Here is a 15,465-nt window from a genome sequence, read left to right on the forward strand (position 1 = left end):
TCCTGGTGCTAAGGTATAGAGAACTTCTAAATTTAAAATATTAAAACTTAGCAAGCCATCTGATTTCTGGCAAGGAAATTATATCCAATTATAACAGTTATACAAAAAGTACCTGAAGGTATCAAAATTCAAAGGTGAAACTTAGTCATCAGTTATTAAGGCCAAGTTATTAACTCATCAGAAGTTGAAGGTTAAATTAAGTATAAATCCATTCATATGGTACTGCAAGACTAGTACTAGTCCTTGTACTGCTTTTCAGGAGACAAGAAGCAGCTGCATATTTCTCATGATTGCCATAAGACAATTGGCTACCACAGACCACACTACTAATATACAAACAAGGTAACACAAAAGTAATGTTAATAGGTTAAACTAACCATAGGCTGTCCAACTTCTGAAAATTTCACTTTTATATCTTTTAAGTGTTTCAGGATAGGTTCATCATGTTCCTGTAAAGAAAACACAGCTTATTCAATTTTCATAATATTAAATTGTTCACAGATTTAAGATCCCACAGAGATAAAAAGCCATATTTAAAATGAGTTTTACATATGACAAGAACCTTGTTACAGCACTGAAACATCTTCATGAACATGACCAGCAGACAGCAACAACGGCCATACAGCATTTCCACTGCAGTACACAACCTAAATCCATGCTAACACCAAGTAGTTTTTAACAATATCTAATATACCTCACAGACACACTCCTATAAAAAATGAAGGTGTATTAGCAAGGTAAAGTAAGTTCAACAAACAACAACATGGAAAGAAGGTATTTCAGACTCCTCTGTGCTCTCAGTTGAATAAAGTACCAGAGATGACATCCAAGTACTTGTTCCATTTTTGCTCTCCAACAGACACATCAAGTAATGTACTCTTTGTACTCCTTTCTTAAAAAAAGACACTTGGATTAAGTACTAATGCAACTTCAAACAAGCCTGGACCACCACCTACCTGAACCATATCACTGAGCAAGTCCACGTTCTTGAATACTGTCAGCCAAAACTCAGGAATTCCTTTAGGGTCTTCTTTTTCTTCATCCTTTTTTTCCTCTTCAAGCTTGGCTTTCTCTTTCATTTCCTCCTTGATAGAATAAAAATGTTAGTTTTTCTTAATTTTAAATGAGTGCCCACAAGGTTCATTCACAGTTTTATGTTGATACCAGTACAGATTAAATTTCATGCACATGCTTTAAGTAATCACTATGAATTATTATAAGCAAGCAATCATTATGCACCCAATTTTTTTTTTTTTTTTAAACTTTAGTCACTGTATTGAATCTTGTTTCATGCTAAAGCCTGATATTGATGAGAATGGACTATGATACTCACTGAAATTTCTTCTTCAACATCTGCTTTCCATTCACATTCTTCCTCTGTAGGTTCATAAATTGCATTGATGATTTCACTTCGCTGGAAGATTAAACCAAGAATATTTTGACATTTCACAGTCATTGCAACCAGCAATGCCCTAACCAAAAAATTCCTAATCCTAAAGTAACACAATTAGTAATACATTAACTATTTATCACAGCTTTTTCTTCTGGCCCTAGAAAACGTCTTAGCAGTTACGAGCTTTTCAACACACTAAAATAAGCACCAAAGTTCCAGAAAGGTTACCATATCATTTGACACCTGCTCAATTAACAAGATGAGGCCTGGTATATTGAATTGAAAAGACTGAACCTTTCTCCACTTAATCTTAGTTGATATTCACATGGATGGTAAAATGGTGTCAATTGAATTGAATGGGCATATACAAGACCAAAATAATTCAGAACATGCATAAGCTTTCAGTTTATATTCCCTTGTGTTTTAGCTAAAGCTTTTAAGTACAAATCAGATTAGCATTAAAATACCTTGTCAAATAAGGGCTGATAGAGAGCAGCATACTTTCTTTCCAGCTCATGAACTTCCTCATAGAACTTTGCTTCTATCTGTGCACACTGAACTTGAAGGTTCTTTAGAGCATTCACACGTCTTTTAACAACTTTAGGCAAGCTGAAAAATTCAGTGACAAAACTGTTACTAACACTGCATGCTAAGCACATGTTGACCCCTCCTTAACCAGCCCCCTTAATAACCAACTTGCATCAAAACAGATTTTACACTCTACTTTAAGCTTCAGAAAGCTGAACAAACCAAAACTACAACCCACTGTACCATGCGGATTGAAACTGTTAGCACAGGCTCTTAAACTGAGGCTTAACCTGAATTAGAACCAGAGTATTCCAAACACTTGGATGAACCATGAGACAAACTTGTGCAGCAAAACCTCATACTAAAAAAAAATAATCCAGTTTTACATTACCAATGAGCAGCATAGTAAATTCATACGATTGAGCAGAAGTAAAAAATGTCTAATCACTAACAAAATTCACATTTTTGTTTTACTCAGGAAAGCAGCTGGTACTACTGTCTCCTAACATCCTAACTGTCACTCCCAAAATGAGCCAGAACTGGTTCACCAAATGAGCCACTGTATTATACATGTATAAAAGGAAAACAATTAATGCAATCCTCATTATAAATACTTGTCAGCTACAACTCTTTAACACTAGTTTCACTTTAGTAAAATACACTAACAGACTTGCTGTTAGGACAGAAAGTTACATCAAGGCTACTGGTGAGATTTATGGGGTAGACTGCTGACAGCTTCCATTCCCTGTGAGGTGGGCGAAACTCCAGCATATGGCTACAGAAGATTACCATGTTAACTTCCCATATTTATTTTATTTAAGCAGTTGGGCCACATTATTTAGAATACTGTAGTAAACAACTGCTTTTAATTGTTAGGACCAGCTTCAGGTTAGAGGAAGTAACCAAGAACATGTTAGCTTAGTTAAACACTGAAAGTTCACATTAATTAAAGCTATGTTATCTCTATTGGGTAGGACAAGCACATGTTTCGACATCCTTGTTCACTTTAAAAACACAGAACCCTTCTCCCTGACAGCTTTATGCTCAACATGAACATACTGTTTCTGGTTACTAAGATAATATGCAGACCACCAAGAAATCAAGATTTCCCTTAACATTCTGATTTGGGCAAAAGTACATCTGCTACACAAACTACCAAAAAAGCTTAAATTTAGTCATGTATGTTCATAAAGGGTTGATAGCATTCTTTTACTCTGGTATTTTCCCAGAAGTTAGTCAAGTTAATCATTTGCTGTAATTTTATCTTCAAGTACAATATCAGAACTAACAGCAACTTTAGCAAGTTCAGTTAGTTCAGGAAAAAACGTTAAGCAAAAAACTTAGTAAGACTGCACAGATAAGTCATAAAACAATCACCCACTTAATGCCACATGCATATATTTAGACTGAGTACTGGTCCTAGCAATTGCATATAAAACCACTGTGAAATTTCTAAAAGGTGGCACCACACATACAGCATGTCCAACTCCAGTATGTCAGAGTAAAGACTTTAACCCCTTTATTAAAGAATCGAGAATCTTTTGCATGTGTCAAAGCTACATTTAGTTACAGCCCATGCCAACTAGTTCAAATTTCACAATTTGTACATCTACTACCTTTATAAGCTCTGTATTTTTTTTATAAAAAGAAAGGTAGTTTCATGAAGGAGACAGCTTTTACAAAGTAAATCCAAAATGGAGAAGCAGACCAAGAAGTATGAACTGGACTGCACAAGTACAACAACAGCAGGTAAAACATGTTGCTCTGAATACAAGCCACTAGCAAGTGTTATAATTACACAAGACTACAACATCCTGTGAGCAGCTGAAGGGAAATCCTACTCTATAAAAGTAAGTTCCATTAAAATTATTGTGACCAGGCACAGGTGAAGAGGTAAGTTATTGTATAGCTGCCAGACAATTAGGAGATCCTAAGCCTGAGCAGACAGATGTTTTCCTGGAACCTCTTCAGTTTCCTACCAGCTTATGCATCTGGTTCCTTAACAGCCCACCTAACAGGCTTTTAGGATCCCAAACTCCTGCTGACTTCAGTGCCATCTCAGTGTCTAGATTCTGTAGATAAATAAGCTCAAAGCAATACTTGGGAAGGCACATAGGAGGCACCTGTAAGGCATGGTTAAGTCAGCATGCATATGTTAAGAAAGTGCAGACAAGTTACACACATTTTCCAGCTATTTTTGCACTGCAAGTTAGATAAGCATTTAGTAACAATGGCAAAGTTGCAATGCTTTTGTGATAGAGAATGCACTACTGTACTTGGAACTGATGAAGAAATGGTACAGTATCTTAGAGAGCAGCTGACTAGAAGAATACCATGTAAATCAATGTTACCACTTTTGTTCACTTCTTAGATCAAGGACCTGAAAGATTAGTAGAGGTTAATTAACATCTGTTGTAAAAACAGAAGAAAAATATTGGGTATGGAAAGCCTGTAGTGTACAGTGTCTAGAAGAGAAAGAACCTAGGTACCCTTTGACTCCACGCTCTTTCTTGGGCCAGTACTTATTGGGGAAGGATGTTAGTTAAATGGGCTTTTTGTCCATGCTATCATCTGCAACAGGAAAGTGGTATGAGTAGGAGTAGCAGCAGCAGCAATGCCTGTTACTCAGCAGCTGCCCCAATTCAAGTCAATAGCAATATAGCAAGACAGTTGTATGCTTTACAGTTCCTGTGGATGTGGTAAAATGTTCGTACACAATCAGAGATTACATGAAAGAGCCAGAAAATTCTATCTACTAATGAAGATCAAGTAAAGAAAATCTTACCAAGAGATTGTTGCAAGTTTTGATACATAAGGAGACCACACCAAGTACTGATACAACATTCCTGATTTTGTTAGCTCCTGGTTACACTCTAATGAAAAAATGACTATATTAGAGACACTAGGTCTCCAAGTATTTGTCCATACTTAAGATAACTGATGTTTCATGATTAAGGCAAAGCTACAAAAGACATTCCAAATAGCAGAAAAGTATCTTTTAAAAGTGTGCCATATCACAACTGCAGGGGACAGGGTCAGCCACTGTAAATATTTTAGCATTCTTTTCTTCATAAAAGCCCAAATAAAAACTCTTTAATTCTGAGATGCACTTACAGACTATATTAGTTTTCCTGCTATCTGGGCAGCACAGTGGTTTATGACTATTAATCCTACAGACAATACTGTTCAGAAAGCAAAAGAACCATTTATACCACTCTGCTCATACTGAACAAATATACTGTACCTTTCTATATATCCTGTAGATGTTCCTACCAGACCATCAAGTCTTTCCTGAAGGGCTGCAAGAATCTGAGGATTTTGCATCATTTGCACAGTCAACTGCCGAGCTAAATGAAAAAAAGAAAATTACATTAAATGCGAAGTGCATCTTTTGGACTAATCTTGAAAGAAAAGTTACTTAAATACTACAAAAGAGCACTAAGTTCACTATTTATACACTTGCAAAAAGAAACATAGGCAGAGAAGTATTTCAAACACCTCTCCATTTTGGAAGCATGGATCAAATCCATCCTATTCTGAACACAGAAGCAGCACCTGCATTAAAATGGCCACTACTCAGCAAGCTGAGCTTTTTTTCTTAAAAGGGAAGGTTTTATATGATGCCTCTAAAAGCATCAGCTTTGCCTTGAGTGCTTTTATTTTGAATTCGTTAAGGAAAGGTAAGGTAGAAGAATTTGTGCTTTTACTTTAAGAAGGGAATAAAAACTGGAATTCGGGTTTTCATTCCATTTTAGGTAAATGGAAAGAAACAAGACAGTTTCAGACTTGGTTTTAAAACTGCTTTACAAATCTATGTTTACCTATTTTTTTCCTGCAAAAGAATAAATTATTCATTAGAATAGTCTGCCACATTATTGACTACAGATTATCAGTACTAGGTCCTTGAAGTCCATCATCTACATCTTTAGAAAGCACTTTGTCCAAATGGGAAACCTGTTTCAAGCTACAAGGTAGAAGTACGTTAAAAAACCCACACAAATTCCTAGCCTAAGTGTTCTCATTATCCATATTAACATCAACCCTTTTACTTCTGCTCAAAATCTTACCCCAACCTGCAGAAATGAATTTCACTTCATATTTTTTAATAAGAATTATGACCAGTTTTTATCATGCTGGTTTGCCTTCTTCCCCCTATCCTCAACATCTATAGATAGGCAAACAAATACATTGCATTCTTTATAAGATACTAGGTTTATATAGCATTCTTCTGACACCTTCAAATTAGAGAGCTTTTGAATCATTCCTGATACATGAAGCTTTTGTAAATAGCATACCATTTCCCATTTTTATGGCCTTCACTACAGTGACCACATGTGAATATTCTGTTCCACTTTTATGCTCTAGAACTGAAATTACATGCTGAAAAGTTATGTTTCAAACAGCATCCAAAAAGGTAGTCTTGTTTCTCCATAATGATTGCAATCAGTTTATATTTTAGCAGTAGAAGCGGTAATTACTTCTTAAAGGTACTACCTCACATTAGCCAACATTATTCTTCCTGTCAAGGCATCTAGTTTTCTCTAGTCTTACTATTCATTACTCTTTCCTATACACTTGAAAACCTACCCTATTTGTGCCATTTGAGTATGTTGCCAGTTATTCTTTAATACTGAATCAGTATACACATCATACACATGGTATGCCAATGCCAACAGCCACATCCCCTCAAACTGAAATCCGACCACATATTCTGTTTTGCAAGTTCTTGGATCCATGAACACTATTTCTTCAAAGAGGTTTTTCCTAAAAGCAAAAGTGCTTTACTTAAGTGTCCACAGAAGGACCTTTGACATATCCCAGACTCCTATGGTATAATTTCCCCTCAGATCGTCAACTACAATAGCTGGGATTAATCACTAAAAATACATATTACTCATCTCTAGGTTCCTTTGGGACACCTGAATACTTACCATTTAATTATGGTAAGCTGTTCTTCAGCTGACCAGCTGTGCTCCCCAGAATTTTGCATCCAGTTTTCAAAACACGTTTTTCAATAGATATAGCAAAGCCTCTAACACCATCTTGCACAAAATTATCCTGTTTTTCTTTAGTGTCATTATTCCATTCAAGCAATCACACAATGTGGCACTATCAGCACTCCAAATCATTTTATTACAGAGATTATTAGTTATTTCTTTTGGCTACTTGCTCTTCAGATTCTATCTGTGCCCCCATTCTTTAACTACAAAGCATGAGTAAGACTGTTCAGCACAGACAAAACAAGCATTCTGATACATGTTCAGGTTTTTTTTGTTGAGGGAAAAAAAGAAGGGTTTATTGATTTTAAGAGTTGTAACACTAAGCATGATTTTTATTTTGCACAAAGATCTAAGCAGTAAATTACTAAGCAACTGATAAAAAAAAAAAGACACACATATATGCACCTGATCTTTTTCTACCCAAAGCTTCAAAGGGGGGGGCAGGGAAGACCTTTCTTCAGAATTTAAATACAGCTGTACATCAGTAGTTATGTTTGGCCATATCCCATTATTTTAAACAGTAAAATCCTTTTAACACATTAATTAGAAAGCACATATGCAACTGCTTAGAAACCCTTGTTTTCAGCATTACCTTTGCTGTTGGCATCTTCACCAGTTTCTTCTTCTTCTACTTCTTCAACATCTTCCATATCCTGTTGATCAAGTTCCGACTGTTCTTTGCTATTAGGAATATTCAATAACAGGATCAAGAAGTTAATTTTGTAAAATACTATAATGAGCTTAAAGAGCTCAAGTTAGAGATCACATGGGTAGAAAAAAAAAAAAAAACATTGCATCAGTTTTGATCTACAACAAACTAGAAGTCTTAATAGCCAAAGCCAAATTTATCTTCATAGATTCAAGTTTCACATTAGACAATCTCAGAACAGTCTGAAAAACTAGCAGCTTTCCAGAATTTTGAAGATTCCTTTTTACAAAAGAATTCTTTCAGCTCCTGTTCATATCAACAAGTCAAAGCCTCCTTCTGTGCTACACATCCTCTTTGTTAAGATGTGCAGGTCTTGAGAACTGAGGGTAGCTTCACCTAAACTGTACTTCGAATGCCACAAAATGTAAGCATTCAAAGTATAGAAAAAACTACAGAGTGAAACAAGAGTAATCGGCAGTACTACCGGGTTTTCCTCTCCAGAATTCCAGCTAACATAGTAAGTTGACTGGTGCCTTGTCCCAGTTTTAGATTCACTTACAATTAACATCTCAAACCCATTTAGCATGAGCAACTCAAGCTTCTCTCCCACAAGCTATATACATCACATCTTGCTACAGCACCAAGATCACTACCTAGACCCTGTCTATCAAGTGTCTGGAGATCACAGCCATCTGAAGTACAGCATAGGACAGTCAGAGCCTCAGTAACCTACAGATTTTACTTACTTGTCTATGTCTGCCATACTCCTAGATTTCAAACCCTAGAGGAAAAACAAAAACATAAGAACAGCAGCATTAGACTTCACTTACAAGGTCTACAGGCAAGTGCCATAATACTAAAAAGGAAAGAAACACAAACCACCACAGCTTCAAAAAATAGCATAAATCCATACTGTAGTCCAAAGAGTGGCGTATCTCCCATGCATTTTTTGAGCTCTCACTCTAAAGCATACAGAAATACTGAAAATCTTTGTTCTGGTTTAGAACCAATAGATCTACTCACATAAATTTAAGTACCAGCAAAATGCTGCGTTGCATTTTGTATCATAGGCCTGTACTCATATCACAGATTGAAAACTAGTCCTGTCTAAGTATAAAATCAAAATATAACCTGAGTAAAACTGAAGCAAAAAGGGTGCTAGAACTCTTCTGGTAACTGTTTACTCATTTCCAGCATGTCATTGCAGACAGAGGATACTTAGAGTTAAATCAGTTTCTTTTAATACTAAAAATGTGTTTTTGTGAATTTACTTTTAATCCCAACTTTACAAAACCAATCCAAGTAGTTCCTCAGAATACCCAGAGAAATGCAACATTAAAAAAAATGGATGCCAGGTGCCAAGCTATTTAACATGACTAATTTCCATGTCCTGAATGATCAGAATTTTCTTAAGTATCTCAGTATCATCATGAACACATTCCAGACACAGTAACTAGAAACATTGTATGTTGAGACTATTGCAAATCATGCATACCACAAAGCACCTATGTTCTCAAATGTATTACAAGATGAATAACATTTTCCACCAGCAAAACAGTACTTAGGAGTCTAGTCTCCAAAAAGATGTTGGGGGTAGCTTCAAGTCAGAGACAATACTACACAAGAAAACACTGTCCCATTACTGCTGTCTTAGGGTGCAATTGTTCAGGAGACACCAAGTACCAAGAATAATCCACTGGTTCGGGAAGCATAAAACCCACTGCTTTAGAGTCCCCATTTTAGCTGCTGTCTAGCAAGCTAAACAAATTCAAGTTTCCTTCATGAAGTTCAACTCCTTATAATGTGTTCCAATGAAAATTTTAGTCAAAGTGTTGGAGGTGTGTGTTCCAGGAAGAAAAAAAAAAAGAAAAATTGCATTCGATCTGTCCAAGTGTGTAACACAAGAGCACAATCCCAGTAAGGTCAGGAGGTTAATGGTCATTATGAAGAGACATGTTAGAATCTAAACTTCAGAATTTAACACAATCAAAATATATTTTTCTGGTGTCATAACTACTTCCCAACAATTACATGGGAAGGAAGTATCTGATGTCTTCATTTAGGACCACAACTTTACAGTGCCAATAAAGTATTTAGGAGACTGCACGTAATCAAAAAGGTTCAATTCCCTAGTATGCAGAAAAACTAGAGAACCAACTACTTACCAATTTATTTCAGAAAAATAATACACTATTTGCTATCAAATAGAATGGCAGCACTACTGTAAACCAAAGGACATCTAGCAATTCAGTAAGAAATTGAGGAGTTCCAGAAACATTTTTGTCTCATTTTAAGTTTCTCAAAATTCAGATCATGTTTGCCTTGTCTTGTGACTTCAAGTTTACACATGGATGCAAGCTGCCTATATAACAATTGCAAAGAGTCTCCTTTGTATACCATTCTCAAAAGCTGGCATGGACTGAAGACCTACAGAAACTGAAAACATACTACAATTACAACTCGCATTCAAATGTCTCCATATTTCTTGAGCGACATAACAATTAGCATTACTTCTGATTTGCAAAAGATTTTGTCGATGCAAAATATACAACTTTTTCCTTAAACATTTCCTCTTAACTTGTTCTCCATGCAGGACTTTTTCAAGGAGACTGGTAGTATCACTGTGCAAAAGATGCACAGTTCACCTGCCTTTCACACATTTTTATGCAAATGTGACAAACAGTGATCACATTCACAAACTATTATTGCTCCTTGCAGAGACCAACATTTCCTCTCTCCATTCTCCCCAAATACAGCTTCACTTTCCATAAAACTAGAGGCAGTTCTTTCAACAAAGGTGTGAAAACACAATCCCTGTGGTCTCACCAAGCCAGCAGGCTAGATGAAAAGCAGCTGAACAATCTTAGATAAAGGTTTGCTGAAAGAGACCGACTTCCACAGTTCGCTTAAACATTTTTTTTTTCTAAATGAGGACATGAGATAGGCTATGACCAAGTCATGCCTAAAAACTTGAAGTATTCATCCCATCTCCAACAGTGGCCACTAGCAGATGCCTAGAAAAAAGGGGGACATGGGAAGAATTACCTCAGAAACTCTTCTAAGCTTTCAATTATTCAGAAAAAAAACCCCACTCACTCAGGAAGTGCAGGTATTTGACAACATAATAATAATTTTTTATTTCATAAACTAGTTGATTTAGTCCCTGAAACCATGCAGGTAAGCTGATATTATCACTCAAGTATCAAAGCACTCAAGTCCTATCTCTGAATTGCAACATTCAGCTCAGAGATCATAACTAAACCAGATTTTCTTACACTAGGCAGCAGTGTGGCAGAGGAAGTTTCACCAGCTGTCTCTGTGTCCTTGAATTCCTCAGTGGGCCCTTGTTTTCACCATTCTGAACAACTACCTGTCACCAGCAACCTTCGTCCTTTCACTGTTCACCCCTCTTTCCAAGATCACTCATGACCATGCTGAAGGCATTCATCTCATTACAGAACCCTGTGGAAGTCTGGCATCTGCCTCTCCCCCCTCATTGCAAAGAGCAGTTACTCACCCTCTGCTTCCTGGCTTTTAAACAATCCACGCAAGTACCGTATGTTTTCCAACTGTGGCCCAGTTTATTCAAAGACTTTGAATAACATTCTTCGAAGATTATTTGAAAATTAAAATAGACTGTATCAAGCAGCTGTCAACTTCACAGCCTCCCTCCTGTGTGCTCCTATCTGCTTCATTCCGTTCTTCCTATTCTCCTTGCATCAGTCTTTTTTGTGTCTCATCCTTTAATCTTCCCTCCACTTATTACACAACTCAGTATCAGAACATTTGCAGTTGGAAGAGTTCTTCAAACTGAGGAGATACTACTGCTTGTCATGACACTGTCATCTGCCAGCTCTAGACAACAGTTCTTGTGTGAGGAGGCTACAAGGCACTACGCCAACAGAACTACATTGACAGACATTTAGACTAATCTGTGCAACCCACTAGCATGGATATATAGTGGCATCACATTTAGTTTATTGTCATTTACTTAAACAACCATAAGGTTTTCTGCAAACACAGTTCTACTGGTAAAAAAAAACCCCAACCTGTAGAGGTAGACAAGCATTGCGAAAATGACTTAAGAGCAAACAGCCTCCACTATTTTTGCACAATGCCTAATACAAGGTCCCAGTTTGGATACAGTATGTACCACAGTCAGTAATACTAAAATACATCACTGCAATATTTATTTTGCACTACCTCCCCAGAACTAAGTATTTGGTTACAGTACTCATATCACTCAGCTTTCCACAAGAAAGACACAGCCGCCCTTCCCTGTTTGTTTCATAGGTGCATTTAGCATTGTGAACAGCAGCTGCACCTTGGCACGTGAGCAGCAAGCAGCATTCACCAGTATCACTCCTTGAAGTAGTCCCTGGGAGACAGCAGCTCCCCAGTTGTCAGTGCAGGATTCTAACAAACCTGGCTACAGCTGGTGTGTTACTTCAAGCCTCAGGGTCTAGCTGATTGCTCTGGGCTGAGATACTACTGAGAATCTAGGCCTCCTGACTGCAAGAAAAGGCTTATGAGTACCAATAAAGGGTAGCCTCCTGCCCTGTTCAAAAACCAGCAGGCAAACCACCTCCTTATTTATAAAAAAATGTTATTTCCCTGTTACTTAAACAGCTACAGCCAGTAGTAGCACTGCATTGTGGTCAAATACAGAGGTGCCCAGAGGCTTCACTTAATGTTTTGCTGCTCACTGTAAAAACACGCAGAGGAAAAGAAATAGATATCTTATCTTTGCAGGGCTTTAAAGACAACACATAGGAAGTTCATGCTACAAAAAGGAAGCAAAAGCACAGAAAAGCAAGCTGCAGTGCAAGTTTTCTAAAGGCTAAAGTTTAAAGCCTCTTTCATACAGGTAGCTTAAGCTCTATCACAAGCCTGCCTGCCATCGCAAGAAAAGTGTTGATTTTCAAAACACAAATGTTAGGAGACTGTTAATCCAGTATAAGCTTAGCCACAGTTTTGAGGGCATCCTGCAGAATTGCTAAAAATTAGCAGAACTCCCTTAAAAACTTAAGTCTTACCAAAACAGTATGAAAATTTGCTATTTTCATCATGTTTAAAGGACACTTCACCTCTTTAATCTGCCACATTTCTCAAGAAAAGTAGTTTGATACATGCAGAAACAAATAATGGTATTGCCACATGTTCATCCTCAAGTTAGTAAGCTTCCAGTTTTCAGGGTTTATTGTTTCCTCATTAAGTAATTTTGCTCAAGTGAAGACAGAAACACAAACTGTATATATTCAGCCCTTCCCAGTTTTTCCTTTTTTCCCAGCCTGCCCTTATCCACACAGAAACCAGTCTGAGTTTGCACAGCAGCACCAGCCATGTTACAGCTAGGACACAAACACTCTGGCAAGAAGCCTTTCCTTTTTGAAGGTCAGCTTTAAGTGTCCCAAGTAAGCATGCCAGTATTAGATTACCCTGACATCCGCTCAGCCTCAGGAAGACAGGTCACGGCGAGGTGAATTAGGAGTCAGCTGAGAAGGCAAGGCATTCCTCAGACACAGTTCCTCCAGCAAAACAACAGCTTTTTTTGCACAAGCCCTAAGGCTGGCAGGCCGCCAACAGATCTCAGCTGTTCATCATCTCTGTGGATACTGTACCATGGACGGTACCCATTCCCTCCCTTTCAGGAAACATCATTTCCCCTTCTCTAGAGGAACTGCCCACAGAATTAGCTTGCAACAGCTAGTAGAAGAAATTTCTGAAGTAGTTCAAGGGACAGAAATGGGCTTTTTAAAGATGCTGGACCCAAGCTACAGCCAAACCTTGTTTACTCTCATCTTTAAGAGAGGTCTACCCTTTTGCCCAAACTAATTTCCTCAGTAGTCAATAATTCAGAGCACTGCAAATAAGTCAGCCTGTCTGTAGAATAGCACATCAACCTCCTCCTGTCTCTGGCAAGCCTTGGGCAACTGAAAGCAATACATTAACAGAAAATACCTAAAACAAATGAGCCCTATGTGGTATTAAGAAGGTGCAACATAAGATAATAAACTAAGCAGACTAGGTCAGATGTCAGTGAAGAAAACAGAGGTCCAGCTGCAGTACAGTTAGTTGTATAAAAAAAAAAAATCAGGATTAAATCCTGTAAGCTGCTATTTGCAATGTGTGCAGAAACCAAAGGTGCCAGACAAATGACATCACACCATCTAAGTTCAACTCTCACTACAGACTGCAAAACTCAAGAGTATTACATTCACTGAAAGTTACTTCAAACTGATGTTCTTGCCTAGCATTCCAGGAGGGCAACTTGTAACATTTTTCTTCACATAATCAGCACCAAAAAAAAAGAAAACAAAATTTGAAGTAGCACAGAGATCCATCACAAGATGCTGTTTGACTGTGAATATTCAAAATAATTGTTTCAGGTATTTTGCTTAAACCACTAAGAGAGGTTTGTAACTTTAAAGAGCTCAGATGCTCTGCAATAGTGCAGGTTCATTCACATCAATGTCAGAACTGGGTGAACTGTTTAAAAAGTGCGCAGTACATGGCATAGTTTCACACTTCAAATTCTTTGGTACTAAGGCCTAAAAAACCACACAAATCATTTCACAACTGTTAGTAGAAGCTATGGTACCAACCACCAGGTAGGAAAATTGTTACATGAGAAAGGATCACACAGTTCAGTAATAACTAGGAGAGCATTTAGCTCCTCTTCAGAAAGAAGTAATTCAATAATGTATCAGATTAAAAAAATACCATTTCAAAAGGGAATCAAGCAGAAGACCAAGTGTTTCCTTTTTACTTGTGTGATCAAATTCATGAAACATCTATTATTGTTAGCATGGAAATTGGTCATGAAACAAGGGGATATTGCGCCTATCATTAACATGGCAGATTAGCAACATGTTACAAACAGATTATATCATTCATACTATGGAAAAATATGTCTTCTTAGGAAAGCTGAAGGTCAAAAAAAACCCTCAATCTCAATTAAGTGAGCAGGGTAGTCCTATGCTACAACATCATGATACCACATCTGTTTGATGTAAGACATTATCAGCCACTAAACTCTCCAGAGACGATTTCCCTTTATTAGTGCCTCAAAGTTCTTCTGTTAACAGAAGATTTCTGACTGTTAATGTAGGAGAGCAAAAATTGACAAAATTAATTTAAATTTTCAAATCTAGAGTAGATAGTTAAGATTGTCTGCCCAAATACAAGCACAGGAAATAAAAATATGAGACAATAAACGAGACAGTACTCATATAAAGGCTATCAAGGTCTGATAAAGAGACTAAGGAGCTAATGGTCAAATGAAGCAAGGAATCCAGGTTCCTCGATACAGTAACAAGAAGGTGCCACTGGACCCTTCCAGTAACTCAAACCCCTCTGTTTTGTTGCAATTTATTGTGCAAGCACTAACTCATCCACTGTGTCCAAAAGGCATGCACAGTCAGCAGCAGCAATGCTAATTGGCATGGCAAATATATGGGAATCTTTAGCAGAAGCTTGAGTAAGGCCTTCTGGACCAAGCAGAGAAGGATAAGAAATGCACAAGTAGTGGTGTTTCACAAAACATACTCAGAACTTTTAGCCACATGCAAGTGCTAAACTGACCAAGATGGGAAGCACTCGCATCACCACAAGGAAGATACGCCCCCTTCATAATGGGAACATCAAGTTTCTCTGCCTAACTATCTTCCAGACAGCTAAAACTAATATAACTGGCAGATGCTGCTGGAAAAGCTTATTGTGGTTCTTCCTTAGCTATGCATAACCCCTTCCTTTCATCAGCAATGTCTGAACAGCTGTAAAGTTTAAAAAAAGTGCTAGGTATTTCTTTGTACAGGGCTAGACCTGCAATCGCATGAGTAACAGCAGGGTCAAGAAATGGAGGCTGCCACAGGCAAGTACCTTTTATAAGACTC

At 37.5% G+C, this 15,465-nt stretch overlaps 1 protein-coding gene across 2 annotated transcripts in view; it reads right to left on the reverse strand.

The window, feature by feature from the left end:
• The window catches only part of NAP1L1 (nucleosome assembly protein 1 like 1), a 30,765-nt gene that overhangs the window by 8,345 nt on the left and 6,955 nt on the right, over positions 1–15,465 (reverse strand). The window contains exons 3-9 of one of the 2 annotated variants that reach the window (XM_075727702.1): positions 8,317–8,351; positions 7,514–7,602; positions 5,166–5,268; positions 1,861–2,002; positions 1,334–1,414; positions 957–1,082; positions 378–449 (exon numbers count right to left, since the gene is read on the reverse strand). In XM_075727702.1, the coding sequence (XP_075583817.1) occupies positions 378–449; positions 957–1,082; positions 1,334–1,414; positions 1,861–2,002; positions 5,166–5,268; positions 7,514–7,602; positions 8,317–8,333 (630 nt within the window). In that variant the 5' untranslated portion in view covers positions 8,334–8,351. Of the gene's footprint in view, positions 1–377; positions 450–956; positions 1,086–1,333; positions 1,415–1,860; positions 2,003–5,165; positions 5,269–7,513; positions 7,603–8,316; positions 8,352–15,465 lie in introns of both variants that reach the window. The other variant, XM_075727695.1, reaches the window with a different exon arrangement.

This window comes from Pelecanus crispus, chromosome 1 (genome assembly GCF_030463565.1).
Source record: "Pelecanus crispus isolate bPelCri1 chromosome 1, bPelCri1.pri, whole genome shotgun sequence".
In the NCBI taxonomy this organism is placed as follows: Eukaryota; Metazoa; Chordata; class Aves; order Pelecaniformes; family Pelecanidae; genus Pelecanus; species Pelecanus crispus.